The sequence below is a fragment of the Tursiops truncatus genome, chromosome 3, assembly GCF_011762595.2.
Source record: "Tursiops truncatus isolate mTurTru1 chromosome 3, mTurTru1.mat.Y, whole genome shotgun sequence".
Classification (NCBI taxonomy): domain Eukaryota; kingdom Metazoa; phylum Chordata; class Mammalia; order Artiodactyla; family Delphinidae; genus Tursiops; species Tursiops truncatus.
The window spans coordinates 125,373,581-125,397,671 of record NC_047036.1 but is presented as its reverse complement, the minus strand read 5'-3'; the positions used below and the strand labels follow the sequence as shown (position 1 = coordinate 125,397,671).

The 24,091-nt window shown below is 48.8% G+C and overlaps 1 protein-coding gene across 10 annotated transcripts in view; it reads right to left on the bottom strand.

The window, feature by feature from the left end:
* Nucleotides 1-3,062: 3,062 nt before the first annotated feature.
* Nucleotides 3,063-24,091, bottom strand: part of ARHGEF37 (Rho guanine nucleotide exchange factor 37) — a 73,930-nt gene continuing 52,901 nt past the window's right edge. For 5 of the 10 annotated variants that reach the window (XM_033853395.2, XM_033853397.2, XM_073801860.1 and 2 more), the window contains 9 exons: nt 19,730-19,929; nt 18,412-18,542; nt 17,645-17,749; nt 15,332-15,442; nt 14,338-14,832; nt 11,190-11,318; nt 8,139-8,334; nt 6,434-6,591; nt 3,063-3,726 (listed from right to left, as the gene is read on the bottom strand). In XM_033853395.2, coding sequence (XP_033709286.1) covers nt 3,517-3,726; nt 6,434-6,591; nt 8,139-8,334; nt 11,190-11,318; nt 14,338-14,832; nt 15,332-15,442; nt 17,645-17,749; nt 18,412-18,542; nt 19,730-19,929 — 1,735 coding nt within the window. In that variant the 3' untranslated portion in view covers nt 3,063-3,516. The other 5 variants (XM_033853402.2, XM_033853400.2, XM_033853401.2 and 2 more) reach the window with 5 other exon arrangements.

The window sequence follows — 24,091 nt, the reverse complement described above, 5'->3', positions numbered from 1 at the left end:
TCATCCATTAACATTATAGGGATTCCCTTGTATGTTATTTGTTGCTTTGCTGTTGTTCTTGCTGCTTTTAAGATTTTTTCTTTGTATTTAATTTTTGATAGTTTGATTAATATGTGTCTTGGCGTGTTTCTCTTTGGGTTTATCCTGTATGAGATGCTCTGTGCTTCTTGGACTTGATTGACTATTTCCTTTCCCATGTTAGGGAAGTTTTCGACTATAATCTCTTCAAATATTTTCTCAGACCCTTTCTTTTTTCTCTTCTTCTTCTGGGACCCCTGTAATTCGAATGTTGGTGCATTTAATGTTGTCCCAGAGGTCTCTGAGACTGTCCTCAATTCTTTCCATTCTTTTTTCTTTATTCTGCTCCCTGGCAGTTATTTCCACCATTTTATCTTCCAGCTCACTTATCCGTTCTTCTGCTTCAGTTATTCTGCAATTGATTCCTTCTAGAGTATTTTTAATTTCAGTAATTGTGTTGTTCATCACTGTTTATTTGCTCTTTAGTTCTTCTAGATACTTGTTAAATGTTTTTTGTATTTTCTGCATTCTTTTTCCGAGATTTTGGATCATCTTTATTATCATTACTCTGAATTCGTTTTCAGGTAGGTTGCCTATTTCATCTCCATTTATTTGGTCTTGTAGGTTTTTACCTTCCTCCTTCATCTGTAACATATTTTTTTGTTGTTTCATTTTTTTTTTTCTTTTTTGATGGGTGGTGCTCTGTTCCTGCCTTACTGGTTGTTTGGCCTGAGACGTCCAGCACTGGAGTTTGCAGGCAGTTGGACAGAGCTAGGTCTTGGTGCTGAGATGAGGTCCTCCAGGAGGCCTCACTCCAATTGATATTCCCTGGGGTCTGAGGTTCTCTGTTAGTCCAGCGGTTTGGACTCAGAGCTCCCACCACAGGAGCTCAGGCCTGACTTCCGGCCTGGGAACCAAGATCCCACAAGCTTCATGGTGCGGTAAAAAAAAAAAAAAGAAAGAAAAAAAGGCACAGTACAAGATCAAAGAATAAAAAACAAAATAAAATTAGAAAGATAAAAAATATATTAGGAAAAATAATGAATCAACAAGGTAAAACAGAACCCCAATCTAAAAGAGAAAAAAAAAAAAGCCTTGGCTATGGGGGCGGAGTTTAGGCGGGGGTGGAACTTAGGCAGGGGCGGGGTTTAGGGTGGGGTGGGACCTAGGCAGGTAGGGGGGAGACGTTCAAGCATGGGGCGGGGCCTCTGCTTAGGACCTGCGCAGAGGGGAGAGGCAGCACGTGGAAAGGGGGCCCTCTGGAATGTGGAGTTCCGGAGTTTGGGGGTAGGGCCCTGAGTGAGGGTGTGTGGGTGGGGTTTAGGTCCAGCGCGTTGGACAGGGTCTCTGAGTGTAGAGGCAGGGCCCTGGGTGGGTTGTAGGGCCAGGGCTCAGGCTTTGCATGGCAGGAGGGAGGCTCCAAGGGCAGAGGATTAGGCCCAGGAGCCCAACAGGGCTCCAACTGACCACGTTCCCTTCCGTTCCTTCGCGCCCCTACCCCACCATCCCCCCCAGGGTCTCCCCCGTCGCCGCTGGACCCCTAACCATGGGTGGGTCCCGCTGGGTGTAGGAACTCCTCCCCTCCCTCAGCCACCCCTCAGGGGTGCTGGTCCTGGAGGTTCGGCCTTTTTCTCCCCCTTTCCTCTCTCCCACTCCCTCAGGACCCACGTGGCTGGAGGGGTCCTCGGTGGGCAGAGGATCAGGCCCAGAATCTCAGCAGGTTCCTGGGGGCCTAAGTGGGTAGGGGAAACCTGGCCATGCTCTCTTTTGATCCTCTGCCCTCCCAATGGTTCCCCAATTTCCCTCTTTGGGCATGGGATCCCTTCCCCTCCCCCAGCTGCCCCTCAGGGGCGCCAGTCCCCTCCAGCCTCCACTTCTCCTCCCCCTTCACTCCCCCCATGCCCCACGTCCTACCCGGTCACTGTAGGTTCCTCCCATCCCCTTAGATGTCCGTGGTCGCCCACTGGTGCCCGGTAGGTGCCCTAGTTGTGAGGAGACGCGAATTCCGCGTCCTCCTAGTACACCATCTTGACTCTGCCCTCTCTGTAATATATTTTTAAACGATCTGTGATTTGTTTTAAAAGTTACAATGGATCACCTTTTCCCTCTCCTCTGAATCTTGGAATTTATGTGAGCCCCAAGTTACAACCTAGAGATGATGATCCAATAGCGGCTGCACCCAAATTCGCCCCAGCGGTCAGTCTTCCTTGAACAGGAACTGTTTTGAGGGACTTCAATTTCTAAGTTCTAGAAAGGGATGACAGTAAGTTTGATCTCACCAAGTTCAAGAGTTTGGTTACCTAGATTGCAGCGTTGGGAGGGATCCTGGGTTTATGGGAAAGGATGCCGCAGTGATTAATAATGTCCATCATGGCCATGGGCATGGCGAGCGGCCAGCCGATGGCTGGGGCCATCCTGAGACCACTTCCTAGACATCCTGCAATTTACATTTATATCACACTTCATGACTTGCAAGGAGCTTCCACATCCTTAGCATCATGTCATTCTCACCACAAGCCTATGAGTTAGGTCTTTATAGATGGGAAAACTGAGGTTGTGTCCTATGTCTGAGGGGCCACAGCCAACTGACATCACCTCCACTGTTGCCTCCAAGCCCTCAGCAGCCTCCTGAAACCACTGGGGGTTCCACTGGCTCCCCTTCTTCCAGAAACAGGAAACCAAGTCATTACCCACCCACCAGGCCTTTAGTTACCTGCTTAACATAGTTTCCTCTATGACTTGCATACCCCTCTGTCTCCTAATCCAGAGAACACAGCAGCAGTGTACAACTGCTGCTAACAGCCTCACACACCCCACCTAACACACCCTCAAAAATCCCCTCTTCCCTGGAGCAGCCTCTGCATTTGCCTTAACACATTCCAGAATCATGACTTGCTCACACCTACTCCCTGGCCCAGCCAAAAGTCTCCTGGGAACCTCTCCACTGCCCCGACAAGCCCTCATTCCCCTGCTAGAGAGGGCTCCCAGGGGTTCATTGCCCAAGATAACTCAGCTCCCAGCGTGGAGAAATAAAAGCTGACTGGTCGGCTGTTGTATCTCTTTATACCACAGGAAGGAAGTGAACTTCTAGGTCAGGCGGTTCTGGACTCTCCAGTGTGCCTCCATGCAACCACACAGCGCACAGGTAAAGCTCACCTGGGGGACCCACTCCCATGGGCAGGACCAGACGGAGCACAGGTAAGATTGGCCATAAGCAAGTCCTGGCCAATCAGCTGTGACCTGCCATCCCAGGTGTTGTGACTCAGGTTGGAACGCCCTCTTCATGCAGACATAATGAGCCGTCCTGGTTGGAGCCTTTCATGTTCATCCACGCCAGGCACTCTGCAAGGCCCACCTACCTCTTCTGGCTGCCTTCTGGGTGCCCTTCACCCCAGCCTGGCCTGATTTCCCCATCCACCCCACCTTCTCTTTGCTTCTTTTCCCTCCCAGGGTCACAGCCTCTAAGCCTCTTGGAACATGGGCTCCAAGGAGGGCACCCTAAGAGGGCAGACTCCAGCCCCACAGAGCTGGACCTGGGGCCCTGGCCAGGAAGCTGGAAGGCACATAGCCCCTCTGTCCGTTCACTTCCACAAGGCTCCATTCTGGGTTCCCCTTCTTGTCCTGGGCCTCCAGGACAGTCACCTGCTGGCCTGCCTGCAGACTCACTTCATGGCTGCTTCTGGCCACAAAGGGGTACACTGCCACCACCTGAAACACACGGGGAGCGACACAGAAATGGTCAGGGTGGGAGGACAGACAAACCTGACCTAGAGAAGCTGTTTATCCTCTTCCCTCCCACCCGACTCAGTCCCCATCGCTGAGCAGTCATTGCCTTCCAAATACATCCTTTGTCCAAAGCCATCAGCTACTTCCGCTACTCCCACTAATAGCTACTATGTGGCAGGCTCTTTGCCTGGTTTTGATTTTCACAATTCTCTAATTCTGTTTGCCCCATTTTTCAGATAAGGAAATAGAGACTCAGAGAAGTCAAGGAACTTATTCAAAATCACAGAGGAGTGAAGCTGGCCTGTCTGACCTCAGAAGGGGTGTTCTCAGTCCACTGCTGCCATCTCACCGAGCAGGGGATGCAGCATCCCTTCCCCACAACCCTCCTCAGATCAAAGGGTGTCATCTGCCCAGGCCAGTTTCCCAGCTTGGAGCAGAGACAGGAAGGAGGTTAGGTGACTTTGTTGAAAGGCAAAAAAAAAAAAATTGGAGGAGAGGGCATTTGTTAGGCTGATATTTCACCTCCCTGGGCCTCATTCTCATCATCTGTGAAATGGAAGTAATGATATCCTTCCCTCCAGGTAATTGTGGGAATTTAATGAATGGATGCCTGTGCCTGGTACATAGTAAGGGCTCAACAAATGCAGGCTGCTTTCGCTATTTTTACCATGACTTTTATTACTGTGTGCCAAGGCTCAGGAACAATCAGGGGCAAGGGGGAACTGGGATGACCCCACGTGAGTCCCATTGAGCAGCTCCACGACCAAAGAGGAAGCGGCTGCTGTGTCTGGGCAGATGGACAGCTGAGCTCACCACATGAGCCCCTGGGCGGGTGTTCCGGGACACTACTCACACTGGCGGCCACTGGGATTGAGTTGGGTGGCGAGGCTCTCTGGTGGGATCCCTGTGGGTTCTTTGCTGATGGGTGGGTATGTCCAACAGGAGGCAGCCCTGGTGTACCACTTCTAGCTAAGGCTCCCGGCACTGGCCTGAGAGCCCTCCCAGCATGTGCCACAGCTGTACATCACAGCTTCCGCAGGCTTCTATGCAGCCCTCCTGCAGCCCACTCCAGGCTCCCTCAGCCACCCTGGCCTGCGGCATCCCCTGGCTCTTCACTGCAAGCCTCTGGGCTCCCACCCCTCAGCCTGGGTCCTTTCTGTTGTTCATCCATCACCTGTGAAGCTCCTCCTTTATAACTGTGAGCGCAGCCTCCATTTACTGAGGCTCACATATGCCAGCCAGCTAACTACCTCAATCAGCCCTCACAGCGACCCCACTAAGCTTCTGCCCCGAAAAGCCTTCCCAACACTTTTTGTTTTGAGATATAATTCACATGCATACATTCACCCTTTCAAAGTGTACAATAAAGTAGTTTTTAACATGTTCGCAAGGTTATGCCACCATCACCATTATCTAATTCCAGAACATCTTCATCATCTCAAAAAGAGACCCTAGACCACTTAGCAGTCACTTCCCATTCCCCCTGCCCCCAGCCTCTGCCAACCACTGATCTACTTTCTGTCTCTATGCAATTGTCTATCCAGGACATTTCGTATAGAGAATCATACATTACATGGCCTTCTCTATCGAGCTACATGTGGTAGCATGTGTCGGCACTTCATTCTTTCTTGTGGCTAAATAATATTTGATTGTGTGGATGTGCCACATTTTGTTCATTCCTTCATCAGTTGATGGACATGGGTTGTTTCCACTTTGGGGCTGTTATGAATAACGCTGCAACGAACATGCATGTACAAGTTTCCCATGGCTTTTTTTTTTTTTTCCGGTACGCGGGCCTCTCCCTGTTGTGGCCTCTCCCGTTGCGGAGCACAGGCTCCGGAGCGCAGGCTCAGCGGCCATGGCTCACGGGCCTAGCTGCTCCGTGGCATGTGGGCACGAACCCGTGTCCCCTGCATCGGCAGGCGGACTCTCAACCACTGCGCCACCAGGGAAGCCCTCCTCCCATGGCTTTTAAGGGAAAGCCAACACCCTCACCAAGGCCACAGGCCCGGCTGGCTAGCCCCACCCACCTCTCCAGCCCACCGCTCTCACCGTCCCAGCCCCACTGGCTCCACTCAGTTCCTCACTCACCCTGTCCTCCCCGGCGCTGGGCCTTTGCATTCGCTGGGCATGCTTTCTGGGAAGCTCTTCCCATCCACAACCCTTTATCCAATTACTTCCTAACCACCCTTCAAATCTGAGCAAAAGCGTGATTCTTCTCAGAAAGACCTTCCCTGAACCTCTCCCACACCTAAGGCTCTGGCACTTAGCACTAATAGAACTGTGATTATTTATATGATTATTTTATTAATTGCTGTTTTCCCCACCTCCCAGATTATAAATTTGAGGAAGGCAAGGGCCAAGGTTGACTTCTGCTCATCACTGCATCTCTTATTTAGCACAGTGCCTGGTGAATACTGAATAAATGAACAAATGCATGAACAAACGAATGAACGAAATAATCCCACGTGCTCTGCTAATGGGGAGCGAGGGACTAACTCCCTGCTCTTGATGTGGCAAGGACAAGAGGCTCCTTTCTCCAGGTCCCACCCTGGCCAGGACACTGGTGTGGCCACTGATCGAGGCCCTGGCCTCACAGGGTGGTAGTCCCTCTGGACAGGAGGAAAATCAAAGCCCCACTCCAGATGGCCATGGGGATGTGAACCCACCCGCCCTCTTCCAGGCTCACTTGGGTCACTGCTGGGACAGAAGGGACAGAGGCCAAGGTGGGCTCTGGTGTCTGACGTTGGGAGTCCCTGTGAGGCCTCGCCTGCCCTCTGAGCTCCTCCTCACGGGGGACCACGTGGTACAGCTCCAGTTTCCCAGCTGGCACGTACCCTCGATGTCCTGCAGGACACACAGAACGTTATCTGGCTGTGGATCACACTGCCCATCCCCTTCAGAGGTAGAGGAAGTCACCACCATTCACAGATGTGAATATCTCCAATACAGCTTCTTCACACTAAAATGGACCTCAAAAGGTTATCGCGGAACCTCACAAACTGCCCCCCACCCCGTACCCTGCACTCACTCTTTCTAGCTTCTGCTTGTTCATCCCAGTGACAGCGAGCTCATTCCCCACGGAGGCAGCCCACTCCATTTGGAACAGCTCTGGCAGAGATAAAAAGTTCTTCCTCGGGAAAAAAAAAACAGTTCTTCCTCGGACTGGTATGAAGACTATTTTCCTGGTGCTGGCACCACTGGTCTCCTTTCCAAGCAAGGCCACTTCCTCACCGCAGGACTGCCTTTCCCAGGAGGCAGAAATTCCCTTTCTCTTCTCCAAGTGCCCCCAATTCTTTCTCATGTAACAGCTACTCCAGTGGTGCTCTGGTCGCTGTCACTGTGAATGGCCATCACCTCCTGAGAGCTTGCTTGGTGCCAGAACCAGCATCTGATCACCTAGTCTTTCCATCAACTCTTGAGGTCCATATTGTTATCTCCATTGTATGGCTGAGCCAACCGAGCTCAGAGAGGCTCCATAACTCCTCCGGGGTCATGCAGTTAGTACAGTGCAGAGTTGGGGCCCAAACCCGGTCCTCTTGACCCCAAGGACCTTGTTTTAATCCCCATTCAGCTGTTTTTCAACTTGAGTTAGGATTTTACCCTTTCATGATTCTTGCCAGATTTGTACCATCTTAATATTTTTTAATAAACTCACTTTTTAAAACTTAGTGTTGTACTGTATAATAATGAATAAAATCATGGGTTTCTGTACTAGTTATATTTTTTCTAATACACATTAAAATACTGAATTAAAATAAAATGTCTGAAGGGGGAAAAACTGTCGGCAGATCCCCTCCCAATAATCCTGTGTAACCCTCATCTTGTGGGTCACATGCCCCTCTGTGGAAGACACTCTGGTGGGCCTTCTCCTCCTGGGTTCATGGTGCTCCTTGCCTCCTGCCCTGCTCCCTCTCGGGGCCCCTACATCTGAGCAGCACACCAGGGTCATGACCAGCGCAGAGGGAACAGGATAACACCTCCCTTGTTCTGGATGTCAGACTTCTGTCTACACAGTCAGGATCTAAACGTCACTTCTCTGCGTATCTCCATCCCTTCTCCATTCCTTCAAAGTGATGCTGAGTTCTCTCCACACAACTCTGTCTACACAAATGATCTGTGAGGTCCCCAAGGCAGATCTTTGTCTTCCTTACACAGCACCCAGCACACAGTAGGTGCTTGATAATGGATATTGTAATGTAAGAGTGAATTTCTCTTTTTGGCATATCATGCACCACACTAAGCCAGCTGTACCCCATGCCCTCCATATTCACCTATGTTCATTCCCATCCTGGATTTGGACCCCTGCCCACAAGAGTGCCTATGTCTCCCCACTGGCTCCTGTTGGACAGTTTTCCCAAAGGGCGGGGAAGTGCCCATGAAGTCCCACATACCTCCAGTGTCCACCAGCCATCGGCTGCTGTTGCCTTTGGTGTCCTTGTCCTGAAGGAGGGCTACGACGTGGCCCCGAGGCAAAGTCAGGTCCAGAGTCCCAGACCCGCTGATGTTGCTTGTCACCTGGTACAGCTTTCCTGGGCCATACCTGCTCAGGAGAGCCTGCACCTGGTGTTCAGCCCCTGGAAGGAGTGGCTGGGAGAGAAAGGACAGAGACAGGCACAGGTGTTGGAGCTGGAGTGTTAAAGCTGGCGCCAATGTTGGCCCACGTTCTGACAGCTAGGAGTCCTGGGCCAAGCCCACCTCTGCTGCCCATCGGTCCATCCCAGTCGGGGCAACCGTCTCCTCACTAATAGATGGCTGGATCAGATGAGAAACACATGCTCTTAGTATCCAAAGGCATTTCAGAAGAAACTTCTAACTTAACTTCTAAAATCCTTCTCTGGTCTAAATTTCTTGGGTTTTCTAAACTCCGAAGGCAGTTTCTGAGTCTCTCCATTACAGAACTCCAGGACTGGGGCCTCAATTCTGCCCATAGCATCAAGCTAAGCTGTCCCACAGGAAAATGCCTTACACATGTCTTTTAACCCCAATGAGCAAAACTATGAGCTTCATGTGGGCACCAGGCCTTACTCGCCTGGCATCTTAAACAGCTAGCACAGGGCCAGCATATGTAGACACATGTGTGAACAAAGAAAATGTGGTTTTTTATTCCATGCATTTTGAGTCCACAAGTATTTATTGAGCCCCCTACCATGTACAAGGCATGGTAAGCCTTGTGAATGGCATAGCAGAAACAGTTTTTCCCCGATGGAAATTGCCATCTAGTTGAAGAGAATGATTCAGTGCATTTTCAGAGCATCTAAAAATCTCCTGGCACTGCCTTTGTTTTTTCATTCACTGTTTCCAGCAAAAGTATCAACAAGAAGGGACTCAGGCGATTGCCCCCTTTTTGTAAAACAAAGAAGAAATTTAAAATGTTGGATATAGATTTATTATATATTCTCTCTCGCTAGATATATATGGATAGATATATATTCATCATAGTCTATATGATTATTTCCAGGTGGAGAGGTGCTGGGTGTAGGCAGGTAGGCAGAGGTGCCCTTCAGGGACATTTGGGCATGGACTCTGCCATTACCCCTACCTCCAATAGGTTCCTGAATCAGGATCAAGAACCAGGAGAACTCCAGGTTTCTAAACAGGCCCTCAAATGGAAGTGTAGAGACAGGGTAGCTCTTTTTCAGAATGGTGGTGTTAACAGGAGTATGGAGTAGCAAACGTTTGCCTTCTTTCTCAAGTCTCTGCCCCTACCTGTGCAGAGAACAGCAGTGCTCCCTGGAGGGACCGGGAGGCCTGTAAAGATCTCACTGGGACTCTCCTGTCCTGGGTGGCCACCTCACTCCTCTGGGTTCTGTACGCATAGCCAAATAAGTCAAGAATTTATAGGAGGGTGTGTGCATGTTGCAGGGGTGGGTGAGAGAAGGCGGGGAGGGTGGGGCTGGGGGGGGTCTCCTCTCTTCCTACCAACACACTAGGACTATGATGTTCCCATTTATTTTTTCTGTATCTTCTTTTTTTTTTTTTTCTGCAATCAGCATGGATTGCTTTTCCAATAAGAAAAATGTTATTTTGTCTTAAGTAGAAAAAGATAGAAGTTTCCATTACTCATCTGAGTGGCTGCTCTCTTCTTGATTTTCTGCACCCTTCCTCTCCCCAAGCTGCAGAGCCCATGCGGCAGCCCTGATGAGTCCTCTGCTGGGGCATCTCAGGGTGGGCGAGGAAGCGGGGATAGCTGTGGCCCCAGGAGGAGTCAGCCCCACTTGAAGTGCACATACACCTCTGATGGTCTTTGATGTCCTCTGTGCTCTGGCCAGGTGCAAAGGCCGCCTGTATCTGTCCAGCTCTGCTGGGCTCCTTTACTGCCCCCCTGTGTCTCTGGGGCCCCTTCTCCCTTCTGGGGAATCTTGGAGCTGTCTCCTGACCCTTCACTTCACATCTCACATGTGACTAAATACAGTTTGTTTTCTCAAACCAGGTTTCATGATGCTCTGGGAGCCCGTGCTCCCTTCAGCTACTTCAGTTACTTTTCAAATATACTAGAAGTAACTACACAATATTTTATATATTCTTGAAGAATTCTTCAAGTGGACTGCAAGATACCCTTTTGTTATATTTTAGAGAAAAATGCTTTACCAAAAAAAAGACTTTGGCTGGCCAAAGTTTTGTAAACCACAATGCAGCTGAGATACTGTCCTTTGCAATTAAAAATTCCACAGCAAAAAGAAATTTTAAATGACTTCTTATTCAAAATTTTTAATTCATCTTGAATGCTAGTATTTGAAGCATGTTCCATGAGAAGGTGGTGAGGAAACGGTAAATTTTGAGAAAAATTTGAAGCTCCAAGTTTCAGGCTGTAAATGCCACTTAGCCATTATGATGTCTAATTTCACCTAAGAGTAAAATGTTTGCGTTTTCCTCTTCCTGACCTGCTCTTATGCTTACTGGCCATGAACAGTGTGTGTGTGTGTGTGTGTGTGTGTGTGTGTGTGTGTGTGTGTGTGTGTGTGTGTGTGTGTGTGTGTGTGTGTGCGCATGCTCACTGGCCATGAAGAGCGTGTGTGTGTGTGTGTGTGTGTACGCGCTCTTATGCTTACTGGCCATGAGGAGCGTATGTGTGTGCACTGTGTGTGTGTGCACACGTGCGCTCTTATGCTTACTGGTCATGAAGAGCATGTGTGTGTGCGTGTGTGTGTGTGCGCGCGCGCACACGCGTGTTCTTATGCTTACTGGCCATGAAGAGCTCGCGCGCGTGCGTGTGTGTGTGTGTGCACTCTTATGCTTACTGCCCATGAAGAGCGTGTGTGTGTGTGTGTGTGTGTGTGTGTGTGTGTATGAGATTCCCACCCGACCCCCACCCCCAGCTCACAGAGAAAGGAGAGGGGGAGGAACACTGGGACAAGAAAAGGGAAAGGAAATAGGGGATTGACCTCACTCCACTGGCAGGTGAAGGACTGGATAGTCTTTGCAGGGGAAGGAGGGACACTTACTTGTGTGGTGGGAGGTGGCAGCACTTTCTCGAAGTTCTCTTGAAAGGAGTGAAGCTGATGACTGGTCTGGCCCAGTGCATCCTCCACCAGCTTCCTGAAGGCTGGATCAGAGAGGTGGTGGTGGGGAAGCTAGGTGGGGACAGACACTGTCATCAGAGCCCTCCTTGGGAGAGAGGGGACAGGGAGACCCTGACAGCCACACCCCAGCCCTAGATGTGTTAGGATGGCCCTTTATGTCTTGGTCAGCTGTTGTTTTGGCCTGGCTACTGCCCCACCTTCCTTTAAGGAAGCGTCCTTCTCTGGGGGTCCAGCGGTATTGCCCCTCCTGGTGCCTGACCACAGGACTGGCCATCATGGCATCCCTTTTCCTAAGCACTGTGATCGGTCAGGGAGTAGATAGTGGAGCAGAGCAAGGCCAATTGGAAACCACCCATCAGATTTTTTTTTAATTTTTTAATTTATTTTTTACTTTTTCATTTTCATTTTATTTTTTACAGTAGGTCCTTGTTGGTTATCTATTTTTAAATATAGCAGTGTGTACATGTCAATCCCTAACTCCCACTCCCATCAGATTTAGTACATGAAGGCTGAGAATGAGAGGGTGACTCTTAGATTCTGAGATGTAAATGTAAACGCTTAGAGCTGTTGGGAGCCACTCTCTCCAACGTTGCAGAAAAGGCCTGCTTGACAATAAAACCAACCCAGAGAGGGAAACAGCCAGGAGACGGGAGTGAAAGTCAGAGCTTCGACAACACTGACTGCAGCTAGGCAACACTGGCTGCAGCTGGGCCCGAGGCTTGATCCCCTCCTTGGCCTCCCAGTTATACAGGTCTTTATGCCTGAGCTGGTTTGGAACCCGAGGAGCTCTGTATGATGGTGCATCCCGGGACCTTGGCCCTGTTGGTCATCTCCTGCATTCTCATCAGACAGCCTAGGAGTGACCAGGGCCCCACAGCTAACAGAGACATGTCCTCTCTGCTGGTCACCAAAATCACCATGCTTCATTCTAGCTCAGAGCCTTTCCCCTACCCCCAGGATGAAGACAGATTGAGGTTCTACCATGTGGGCCTTTCCCAGGCTCCACAGGACTGTCCAGGTGAATGGGCCATGCGACACACACAGGAAGCTGGCATCAATCATTGACAGGCCCTAAGATTCTGTATTACAGGATCAATCAAGAAATGTCCTCTTTCTGGGACTTCCCCAGCAGTCCAGAGTTTAAGACTCAGTGCTCCCAATGCAGGGGGCACGGGTTCGATCCCTGGTCGGGGAACTAAGACCCCGCATGCTACACGGCGCAGCCCCACCCCATCCCCCAAAAGAAAGAAAAAAGAAAAAAAGAAATGCCCTCTTTCTGCTCTTATGAAGTTGACTTCCCCTGGACAGAAAACTAGAGGGTGAGAGAAGAATGAAAAGATCATCTAATCAAATTTACCCTCTGCCTTCAGGAAAGAGCAATGCTTCTTTTTGCAGATGGTTCAGGCTTAATTCAAAAAGAGTGTCTGAGACAGAACTCTGTACTAAATGCTGTGAGGGCCAAAAAGAAGAAAAGCTCAATGAGGGGAACCGGCTTCATCCATCAGGCCAGCAGGAGGCAGGCTCTGATAAGTGCTTAGCAGAAGCACATCCTAAGGGCTGCTGGGGTACAGAGGATGGGAAGGTGGGTTCTCCCACCTGGAGGAGGGGGATTCTGAGAGCTTCATGGAGAGATTCATTCATTTGTCACATATTTGGGCAGGCCCCACCATAGGCCAGGCACTGCGAAAGGCATGGGGGCAACAGGGAGGGACATTCCAGGCTGAAGAAGTCTGTGCAAAGGGACCGTGGTCACACTCAGAAGTGGTGCACTGGAAGTGGAGGCTGCAGATACAGAGGGGGACTATGGGCTGTAAAGGTAGTGATGGGGGTGGGTGGCAAATTTTAGAGGAATTTTTATGCAACAGATTGGATGGGGAAAGCTGAGCTGGGGCACATGAAGCACAGGAGACAGCATGCGGTATGAGCAGTACCGAAATTTCTCCAGAGCTTAGATCCACAGGCCATTAAGCTCTGATGTTGATATCAGAGAGAGATTTCTTTCCTATACCAACCCAATCTTCAAAATTCTAAAATCAAAGTTTGCACTTGGAGATTTGTCTAAACCTCTTTGTGACCTATTTATGCTTTCAGCAGACAGCTCCTTTTACAGGCTGTCAGGCGCTATGGTTCAGAGCCCAGGCTCTGAAGTTGAACTGCCAGGATTCAAACTGAGCTATTAGCTGTGTGCCTTTGGGCAAGCTGCTTAACCTCTGTGCCCTGGCTTCCTTTTGAAACGAGAATAATAATAATATCTATTCTGTAGGGTTATTGTGAGGATTAAGTGAAACAATATATGGAAAGTGTTCCAAACAGATGTACCATAAGGGCTCACAAGGAGGCAGCTGCTAGAAGTAGTAACAGTGGCAGGAGCACAGCTTGAGACATTTACTCCTGACTGTGTAGAAAGGACCCTGTCTTCTCTGTTACCTACTTCTTTTTGTTTTGTTTTGTTTTGGCTGCATTTGGTCTCCGTTGCTGTGCACAGGCTTTCTCTAGTTGAGACGAGCGGGGGCTACTCTTCGCTGCAGTGTGCAGGCTTCTCATTGTGGTGGCTTCTCTTGTTGTGGAGCACGGGCTCCAAGCGCACAGGCTTCAGTAGTTGTGGCACGTGGGCTCAGCAGTTGTGGCTCACAGGCTCTAGAGCGCAGGCTCAGTAGTTGTGGCACACGGGCTTAGTTGCTCTGCGGCATGTGGTATCCTCCCGGACCAGGGCTTGAACCCGTGTCCCCTGCATTAGCAGGCAGATTCTTAACGACTGCACCATCAGGGAAGTCCCATCTGTTACCTACTTCTAATACACTCCAGGGAGTGGCCCCAAGGCCTGTATTTTCCCAGCAGAGTCTCCTGTGCTTCTGAGTCCCAGAGCCTGAGAGTGGCCTGGAGTCCCAGTTCCACTCTTGCTTTCATGATCTGACTCTATTAATGGAGGGAGAACAGGCATAAGAGAGATCCAGAAGGTCCCCACAACCTCCTCCTAAGCACCTGTTGGAAGGCCCAGACCAGCCCCTGCAAACAGCTGGCTGAAGGGGCTGGCTATACCCCAGGCACACCCCAGTCCCAGAGGCCTTACCTGGGCCAAACTGCCCTCTGCTCTCTGCAGCACTTGCTTTGCAAGGTCCCTCTGGAGGGTCACAAATGTGCACAGGATCTGGCCCAGCCACCGCACGGCCAGCTGCTTAAACTGTGGGAGCTCAGCCACTAGCAGGGAGTTGAGTGCCTCGTACATGTGCCGGGCCGCCTCTTCCTCATAGGTCATGCTGCCCACCTCCAACAGCTTCTCTTCCACCCTCTCAAAGTCCAGTAGTTTGTCCAGACGCTTCTTGATCAGATTCTGAGGGCCGGCCAAGGCTTTGGCCAGGCTGCACAATGGCTGCCACACCAGGGCTTCCAGCCGCTGCTTCTGTGGGGAGAGGTGAACTTGGGAGTTGAGGAAGGAGGTGGCAGAGGGCAGGGCACAGGGAGAAGGGGCTTTGGATGTGGCAGGACTGGGCTCCAGTCCCACCCTCACTGACCAGCTGTGACCTCTAGCACGACATCCAACCTTTCTGGGCCTCAATGTGCCCATCTGAAAAATAGGGACAATGTATGTAACAAGCAGAGTGCCTAGCACAGAATAAGTATTCAATATATATGTCATTTCTTAATACGGTTACTGTGCACAGATGCTGAAAAATTTTGTATGGAATGGTGGTCAAAAGCATAGTTCTTGGGGCACAGATCCTTGCCATTGACCATCTGAATAACCTGGGAGGTCACCCTCTCTGAGCCTCAAGCTCTCATCTGCAGAATGGAGCTATTAATAGTATCTACCCTGTAAGCTGTGTTGTGAGGACTAAATGAGGGAAAGAATGTAGAGTTTAGCACAGTGCTTGGCAGATAACAAGGGTCAGTAAACACTAGCTGGGGCTATTTTCATCAGGAAAATGCACTAATAATAATCTCTGCCCTGCTGACTACCCAGGACTGTTATGGATGTGACAGTCGTGGAAAAGGCCTGGCTTCTAAATATTATTCTTATAGGCTCTGCCACCTGCCTAAAAAAAGAAAGGAGAAGTTCCGCTCACAAACTCAGGGAAGGTCTGGAGCTGCAGGTCTCTTGCCAGGTAACAGTACTGCACCACAGGCCCCCCAGGGATGTCCAGATCGTATTCCTGGGGCCGGAAGCGGAGGAAAGCCTAGATGGGATCAAATGAGAGAGCCAATTATGTCCCGTCGTCACCATCTCACACCTGAATCCCCCTCCACCACAGACCGGAAGAAGTGCCCAGGCTGTCTGCACACCCTCCCTGTGTCTGCACACAGCCTATTCTATCCTTGCACAACTTAGGTGATTAGAAAGTTCCTCCTTAGACTGAGCCAACATCTTTCTCCCTATTCAGTGCTGCCTCAACTTCACACATTTACATATCTCCTTTGTGATTTTTTTTGCCATGTCCATGTTCCTCGAGTTCTATTAATATTTTTCCTTAAACGAAATTGGGTCATTTGTAGAGACGTGGATGGATCCAGAGACTGTCATACAGAGTGAAGTAAGTCAGAAAGAGAAAAACAAATATCGTATATTAACATATATGTGGAACCTAGAAAAATGGTACAGATGAACCAGTTTGCAGGGCAGAAACAGAGACACAGATGTAGAGAACAAACGTATGGACACCAAGGGGGGAAAGTGGTGGGGGTGGTGGTGTGATGAATTGGGAGATTGGGATTGACATGTATACGCTAATATGTATAAAATAGATAACTAATAAGAACCTGCTGTATAAAAAAATAAAATAAAATTCAAAAAAAATAGTTTTCCTTAAATCAACCTAGCATCCCTATTTAAATCAATGCATTAAAAAAAACCACCTTATGGGGAATTACCTGGTGGTTCAGTGATTAGGACTTCATGCTTTCACTGCCAAGGGCCTGGGTTCAATCCCTGGTCGGGAAACTAAGATCCTGCAAGCCGCATGGCACGGCCAAAAAAAAAAAACCACCTTATGATACTCCCATAAAGGGAAAGCCAGTAATAATTGCCATAAATAAGCATGTAAGAATAACTGCTATAAAAACAATGCTATTAAGTTCTGTCTGGGCGTGATGGCCTGATGAAGGTTTCCAGCCGGAGACTTGTTCTGCCTGTTTATTTAAGACATGTCAGAAAAAGAGGCTTTTCCTGGACTCTGAGGATTAAAAGAGAGAGTCATTTTCTCACTGTGGGATTCCATGTCAACACTGTATCCGTCGTGTAAGTCCTGCATTTACGGAAATGCAGCCTTAAAGCTTCCAAATATCTGTTCTACTCTGCAAAGCCAGATGTGTCTCTCATGGGCCTCTGGTTTCTCTCTTTCAGGGCCCCTCCATTCTTTCTCTGAGGGCCTTCCTCTTCTGCCTCACTGTGCTGTCCAGATCTTTCCTCTGGGGGGCCCAAGATGGAGCAGGAACAAGCAGGGAACGTGCCCCACAGTGAGGAACGTAGAACTACAACCTCCCTCCTTCTACATACTTTCAATAATGCCACCCCAAATCCTATTATCCAAAGAGTCTGTTATCGTCTGACTGAGCTGGTTTGTGCAAATGGACGTGATTGAGAACAAAACCATGCAAAAGGGGCAGAGTGGATGGAATGAGTCAGCATCCATGACAAGAATGAAGGGGGAATTTTGGTGAAAGGAAAGTGATGTGCTGGATGGGAATGCAAACTAGTGTCCCTGTGGGCTGAATGTGGTTTGCAGAAATATATTTTCTTGGGCCCACATAACATTTAAATTCTTAGTTAATTAGCTGCTCACATGAACACATGGTGAGATTTCACCTAAAGGTCTGAATTTCCAGTTTTCTTCTTCCTTAAAATCAGAAGAACTGGCAGCACTGGGTCCACATTCCCGCACAGTAACAACTCCTGTGAGCCAAGGAATACCTCACCCCTTTCATTTTATCCATTCATGCATTTATTTGGTCATTCACACTCCAACTATTACTACATACTGAACTCTACCAAAAAAGTCTCATAAATAGACAATAGGCCTTATACACCTGCACACTTCAGTCAACAATATTACCTGCCTGGTCCCTTTGAGCACCTGTGTTTGTCACCCCTGCTCTCCCTCCAGAGGGCTCTGATTCCAGTGAATTCTGACCCTACCCAGTGAGAACACGGCCCCACTGAGAACTCAGTGAACTCAGAAGGTGCCCCAGTCAGATGACCTGTGGGCTGAGGAGTGCTTGTGAACGGCCCCTCTTCTGGCCTCCAGCCAGCAACTGTATGCCCTCTTCCATTTGGTTCCTGAAGTTGGTGTCTTTGTCAGCTTGTTCAATGGGCCCTGCATGACTCCTGCCCAGGGATCCCAGCCCCGCCCCACCCTACCCACTATTAACCACAGGATCCTCACCTCCAAATTATCCAGGTACGCAGCCACATTGTTCTTCAGCTCAGTCACACACAGCGACACCCAGTGGAAACTCTCTTCTAAGTCATCAAATTCCTTGTCTTCTGTCTGAGAGTAAAGTTATGCTTATGAGGGCCGAGAACATCCACATGGGGCCAGTGTACACCCATTTCCCAAGTCCTTACCAGGGACCACCTTTCCACAGACCCACCCCTCAGAGCCAGTTCCTCCAGCCCCAAAACTGAATGGGACAGTTAGAGGCAGTAAGTACAGCTTGGTGGTTCTGTATTCAGACAATGGAATCAGACACAAGAGCCCGTGAGTCCTGGTTCACTTGCTTCCTGGTTGTGTGAACTTAGACAAGTGTTTTACTCTCTTTGAGCCTGTTTCCTCATCTGCAATATGGGAATAGTATGAACTTACTTCATTGAGTGGATCCATTAATGCCTGGTTCAGAGTAAGTACTCAATCCACCTGAGCTGCTACTAGTACCTATTCAAGGCTGGTTCCTTGCCAAGACCCAGACATCTCCTATCTGTATCAAGAGACCCCAGAGAAAGAGCAGCACAAGATGCAGAGGAGAAAGCTCCACCCTGGCTCTCCAGAATCAAGTGGCGGCACCTACTCTGCCTCGTCCTGGCTACGCATGCTGGAAGTTCACTCCCTCAGCCTCAGTTTCCTCATCTCCGAAAGGAGTCTAAGACCCCGCACTGCACAGTCTTGCCCCTTGGGATGGCTGGGATACCACCCTTCCTCCTGTCCGTGCTCACCTTGGGTACGAGCCCCGCCTCCTGCTTCAGCAGCTGGCCCAGCCGGGTGGTCTTCTTGGAAAGGGTGTGCATATTGATGCGGGCCAGTCGCTCCCGGAGGCTCAGATGCTCCACCTTGGTGTACTTGGAGGCTGCACCAACAGAAGAGAAGGAGGGCACAGGAACCAGAGCTGACCCGGGAAAGCAAGAGCCCCTGACATACCTGGCAAGGCATCTCTTGGGCCCTCTTCTCAAATGTCAGAGTCACACCCATTAGAATGGTGAATCTCAGAGGAAAAGCGCAGGGCTCAGAGCCCTCACTCTGATGTGAGCACCCTGACTGAAGAGCTTCCTGCCTGCTTGACTTCTTAGGCCTCAGTTTCCTCATCTGTAAATGAGGCTAGCCACCTCACAGGATTGCTAGGAGATCACATCAGATGATAGGTCTGGAGCAAATGACTTAAGTTCTCATTTTACCCAACTGTGAAATGGGGCTAACATTGCCAACCTCAGGGCTATCATAAAGATCAAACAAGATAATGAGTGAAAAAAACATGTCACAGTTAGCCTTTCGTACACATTAGCTAAATTATCATTACTATATGGTCTGAGTTGTGCAACTGAGCTTTTCATCTACTTGGGACACTGCTTCACTTTCCAGACCTTTCTGTTTTAACAACTTCAGAGGCAGCAACCTCCCCACTTTCTCCTCTTACCCTCACCCCTGATAAATACACAGCTCTTTGCCTCCCCAGTATTCATTTCTGCTTAGTATAGCAGACATGTGGTTTAGATAAGATTGATTCCACTTTAGTTCAAGGGGTGGGTGCTGACTGTTATAAGCCAATTCACATAATCCCCCCCATCCCCTGCCACAGTGATAGGTTCAAAGAAGGGCACATAACCCAGGCTGAAGCCAATCAGTTCATGGCATTCCCCTAACCATGGCAACTGGTTCAGGGTGAGCATATGACTCAAATGAGTCCTATCAGAGTGAAACTCCAATTTAGTTTTTACAGCTAAGGGGAGAAAGGGCCCATCTTATCCTGGAGAATGTGGTGTGCAGATGTGAGTATTAGGACAGCAATAGCCCTTTACTATTATGAGGGAGGCCAGCCTGAAAAGGAAGGTGACACATAGTAAAGGCCAGAGACAAGAGAATTGCAGGGATATGATGCCAGCACCCTGATCAAACCCTACTTAAAGCCCACATTACTTCTGGACTTGTGGGTTACATGAGCTACTATATTCCCTTTACTGGTGAAGCCAGTTTGAGATGAGTTTTTTGTAACTAGAAGCATTCTCACTCATGTATCGCCTAAATGCCCCCAGTCCTTACCCACTTCTTTGCGCCTCTTGTACTCATTGATGTTGGTGACCACGTCCTGGAGGGCAGAGGTAGCCCTCTGAAGGACAGGGTAGGCACTGGCATCAGGGAGTGTGTTCTCCAGAATTTTCTGCAGCAGCAATGGGTATTTGGTAATCCTCTGCAAAGGAATTACCAGCAAGAAACTGAGGCCTGAGGATCCAGCTTGAGGCCTGAGGGAGAAGGCTGGTGTTAGGTAGGTCAAGTCCACCCTTGGGGGCACCAAGGGGCCTGGGCTCTAGTCCCAGCTCTGCCATTTAACTCACTGTGTGATCTCAGGCAAGTCGCCCTCCTTCTGTGGTCCTCAGTTTCCTCATCTGTAATCTGTGAGGTCTATATGTTAGATGGGTGCTTCTAGTTCTCACTTTACCCTTTTCTGGGCCTTGGTTCCCCATCTGTACTAAATTTAATGGTCAGTTCTCTGCCCTCAGCTTACTCAGTCTCTCAACAGCAGGCACAGCTGACCACTCCCTCTTTCTTGAAACACTTTCTTCTTTTGGCCCCAGAGACACTCTTCGTCCTGCTTCTCTCACTCCACAGGCCACTCTCTTGGCCTCCTCTGCTGGCTTCTCTCCAATGCTAGAGTGCCTGGGCCCTCCTCTCCTCCTTCTCTCTCCACTCACTCTCTTACTGACCTCATTTAGTCCTATGGCTTTAAACACATCCCAAACCCATATCTCCACTTCCTACTTCTGTCCAGAGCTCCAGACACACACGGTCAACTGCCTACTTGAAATCTCCACTTGGATATATCTCAAGCACAACTCCATCTGTTGGACATGCACAGAATATTTCATTTAATAAAATGGTTCTGCTGCTTTAAGAAAGAAGAGCTTTTAAAATCACAGGAACTTGGGAATTCCCTGGCAGTCCACTGCCGTGGGCCCACCCAGATTTGATCCCTGGTGGGGGAACTAAGATCCCGCAAGCTGTGCAGCATGGCCCAACCCCCCAAAAAAAGTTTTTTTTAATTTAAATTATAGGAACTTAATGTTTAGAGATGTATTTAAGGGTAGAAAGTCATAATTATCTGTAATTTCCTGTAAAGTATATAGCATAAAATTACATACAGCAAACAGCAGTCATTAATACTTGTTAATTTCAGGTGGTGGGTGTGTGAGTGTTCATTACATTATTCTATTTTTCTATAAGTTTGAAATTTTTCATTTAAAAAAGTAAAATATAAAACAAAACACAGGAACTGATAGTGTCAAGGTCCCTTCCAGATGCACCATTTGATGCATAGATGATTATTTCTAGTCCCCTTCCTGATGATGTCTGGAAGTTGCAGAAAGAGTGCCCAAGTCAACAGCATCTGGGACAAGGCTCCAACAGTCTTTCCTTGATCATGACCAGTAGCCCTCAGACCCACCTTCTGAGAAACCCACAAGGTTTTCAAACCACAGTGTCTAAGCATGCCTCCTCCAGGAAGACTCACAAATGTTTCTCATGACTATTATCTGGCCTCCTCTCCACGGTACCCTTGCCTCTTGCTCTTCTTCCTATGGAAAAATCTCTAGATCAAATGTCCAGGAAAGATCAGCCATGAGGCTAGGAACAGACAGAGCAGGTGGGGGGCCCCCCATTAGTTGCAGAGGGGTGGGATGCAGGGGTGGGATTACCTGTCAGGACATGCCTATGCTGACCATCTGCTCTCACCAAGGGTTGCCTAGTGCTTGGCTGACTGTGGGCAGGAGAGGTGGAAACAGTGGCCAGATATTTGCAAAACTCTGTCCTCTGGGCTTACTTTCCATGGGAAAGGGACAACTGTCACCTTACAAATCAGAGGTGACAGAGGGGAGGGGCGTCTTCAAAGAGATGATTACATCTCTTCTCCACAACCATCAAGGAGTAACTACAGAATTACAGCTGCCTCTTAATTTACAGCCTTTCTAAGGTAAGTTGAAGAAAACTCTTTATGCCGCCTTTCAGATAGGCAACAAAAATTGAAAGGCTCACCCAGAGTTGGGTGAGTATGGGGAAACCAGCCCTCTTACATTCTCTTGGTGGGAGTATCAGTTGGTGGGATCTTTTTATTTTATTTTATTTTTTAAATTTATTTATTTATTCATTTTTGGCTGCGTTGGGTCTTTGTTGCTGCACACAGGCTTTCTCTAGTTGCAGCGAGCGGGGGCTACTCTTCAATGTAGTGCACGGGCTTCTCATTGCGGTGGCTTCTCTTGTTGCGGAGCACAGGCTCTAGGCACGCAGGCTCTAGAGCGCAGGCTCAGTAGTTATGGCGCACGGGCTTAGTTGCTCTGTGACATGTGGGACCTTCCCAGACCAGGGCTCGAACCTGTGTCCCCTGCATTGACAGGTGGATTCTTAACCACTGTGCCACCAGGGGAATCTCTGGTGGGATCTTTTTAGAGAGCAGTTTGGCAATTTGTGAAATGTACAAACCCTTTATTCCCTCAATCCTACTATAGAAATCTACCCAGAAATATCAACTCAAGGACTTCCCTGGTGGCACAGTGGTTAAGAATCCGCCTGCCAATGCAGGGGACACAGGTTTGAGCCCTGGTCTGGGAAGATCCCACATGTCACGGAGCAACTAAGCCCGTGCGCAACAACTGCTGAGCCTGTGCTCTAGAGCCTGCGAGCCACAACTACGGAGCCCTCACACCACAACTACTGAAGTCCGTGCACCTAGAGCCCGTGCTCCGCAACAAGAGAAGCCACCGCACTGAGTAGCCCATGCACCGCAAGGAAGAGCAGCCCCCACTTGCTGCAACTAGAGAAAGCCCACGTACAGCAACAAAGACCCAACACAGCCAAAAATAAAATATAAAAAAAAGAAATATCAACTCAAGTGAGCATGGATAAAGGTAGAAGTTATTCAGCAACTCTATTTATGAGAGTAAAATTTCAGAAACAATCCAAATATACACCAATAGGGAATGGTTAAATAGACCACAGACTATGAGCTACCCTGGGAAGGAACGCTATGCAGTCATTAAAAAGAACATGGTAGAGCAATTCATATTGTCCTGAAAAGATATTTATTCATGGCCATGATTAGGTGAAAAAGCAAGTTCTAGAAAAGCATGTAGAGTAGGAGCCCCTTAAAAAATTCATTCATTCATTCACTCATCCTATCTATCTATCCATCCATCTATCCATCCATCCAACAGCTAGATGTTCCCATGGAAAGTCTATTTCCTGTCTGTCTGTCTGTCTGTAAATATACAGAATAGAGTTCGGATGGAAAATGTTTACTAGGGTGAGGGATGGGGAAACGGGAGACCAAAGGGGAATGGACTTTTTACTTTATATACCTGTGTATTGTTTGAAATTTCTTTTTTCAATAACCACATGTTACTTTTAAATTTAAAACAAATTAAAAATGCCAGTAAAGGAAAACATGTCATCTACCTTTTCCAAACACTCGGCCTCAGTTGTGGAACTGCAGGTGCTTTGTGCCGGACTGATCCACCTCTGTAAGCAGCCTCCTCCCCCTGAAAACTGTGCCACTAGAACGGTCTCCCTAAGGCAGAGCTTCCTGCCGGCTACAAGGGCAAGCCTTGAGTCCCTTGGCCCCCAGGTGGGAAGCGCTGCCTTAAAAGGCAGAGTTCCCTGGTTGCCTAGTGGTTAGGATTCTGGGCTTTCATTGCCATGGCCCAGGTTCAATCCCTGGTCAGGGAACTGAGATTCCCACAAGCTGTGCAAAGACTCCACGCTTCCACTGCAGGGGGCGAGCGTTCCATCCCTGGTCAGGAAAGTTCCGCATGCCACACGGTGAGGCCAAAAACAAAGTGGGGGGCGGGGGGAAAGAGAGACAGGATAAACTAGACACCCCACCCACTCACCCATCCAAATAAAAAGTGGGAGGTGGCATATATTTTAGAATCACAAAGATCTAATTAGATGGTACCATCTATCCTACCTGGATGAGAAAGAACCATTTATGGGTGGTGTGATTCTAGTCAGCCAAACTCCAGAAGAGTCCCATGATCATCAGCACAAGAAAGGCAGGATTATTGTTTCAAGAGGGAAGGGATCAAAAGTTCTAGAGCAGCATGTATAGCAGGAGGCCCTCAAAAATTCATTCTTTCTACCTATCTATCTATCTATCTATCTATCCATCCATCCATCCATCCATCCAGTGTCTACACTTTCCCACGGAAAGTCTATTTTCTGTCTGCCTGTAAATCTACAGAATAAAATTTGGATGACAGAAAGAATGTCATTCCTGCTGGAACATTAGACCAGAGCATTTCGTTGAGGGCATTTTTGAAACTTGTAGGCTCTGGTGTGCTGCAGGCATTTAGTTGGCAGGGACCCAGGGATGCAGGCTATCCTGCAAGGACAGTCCTGCATTATGGAGAATCTTTC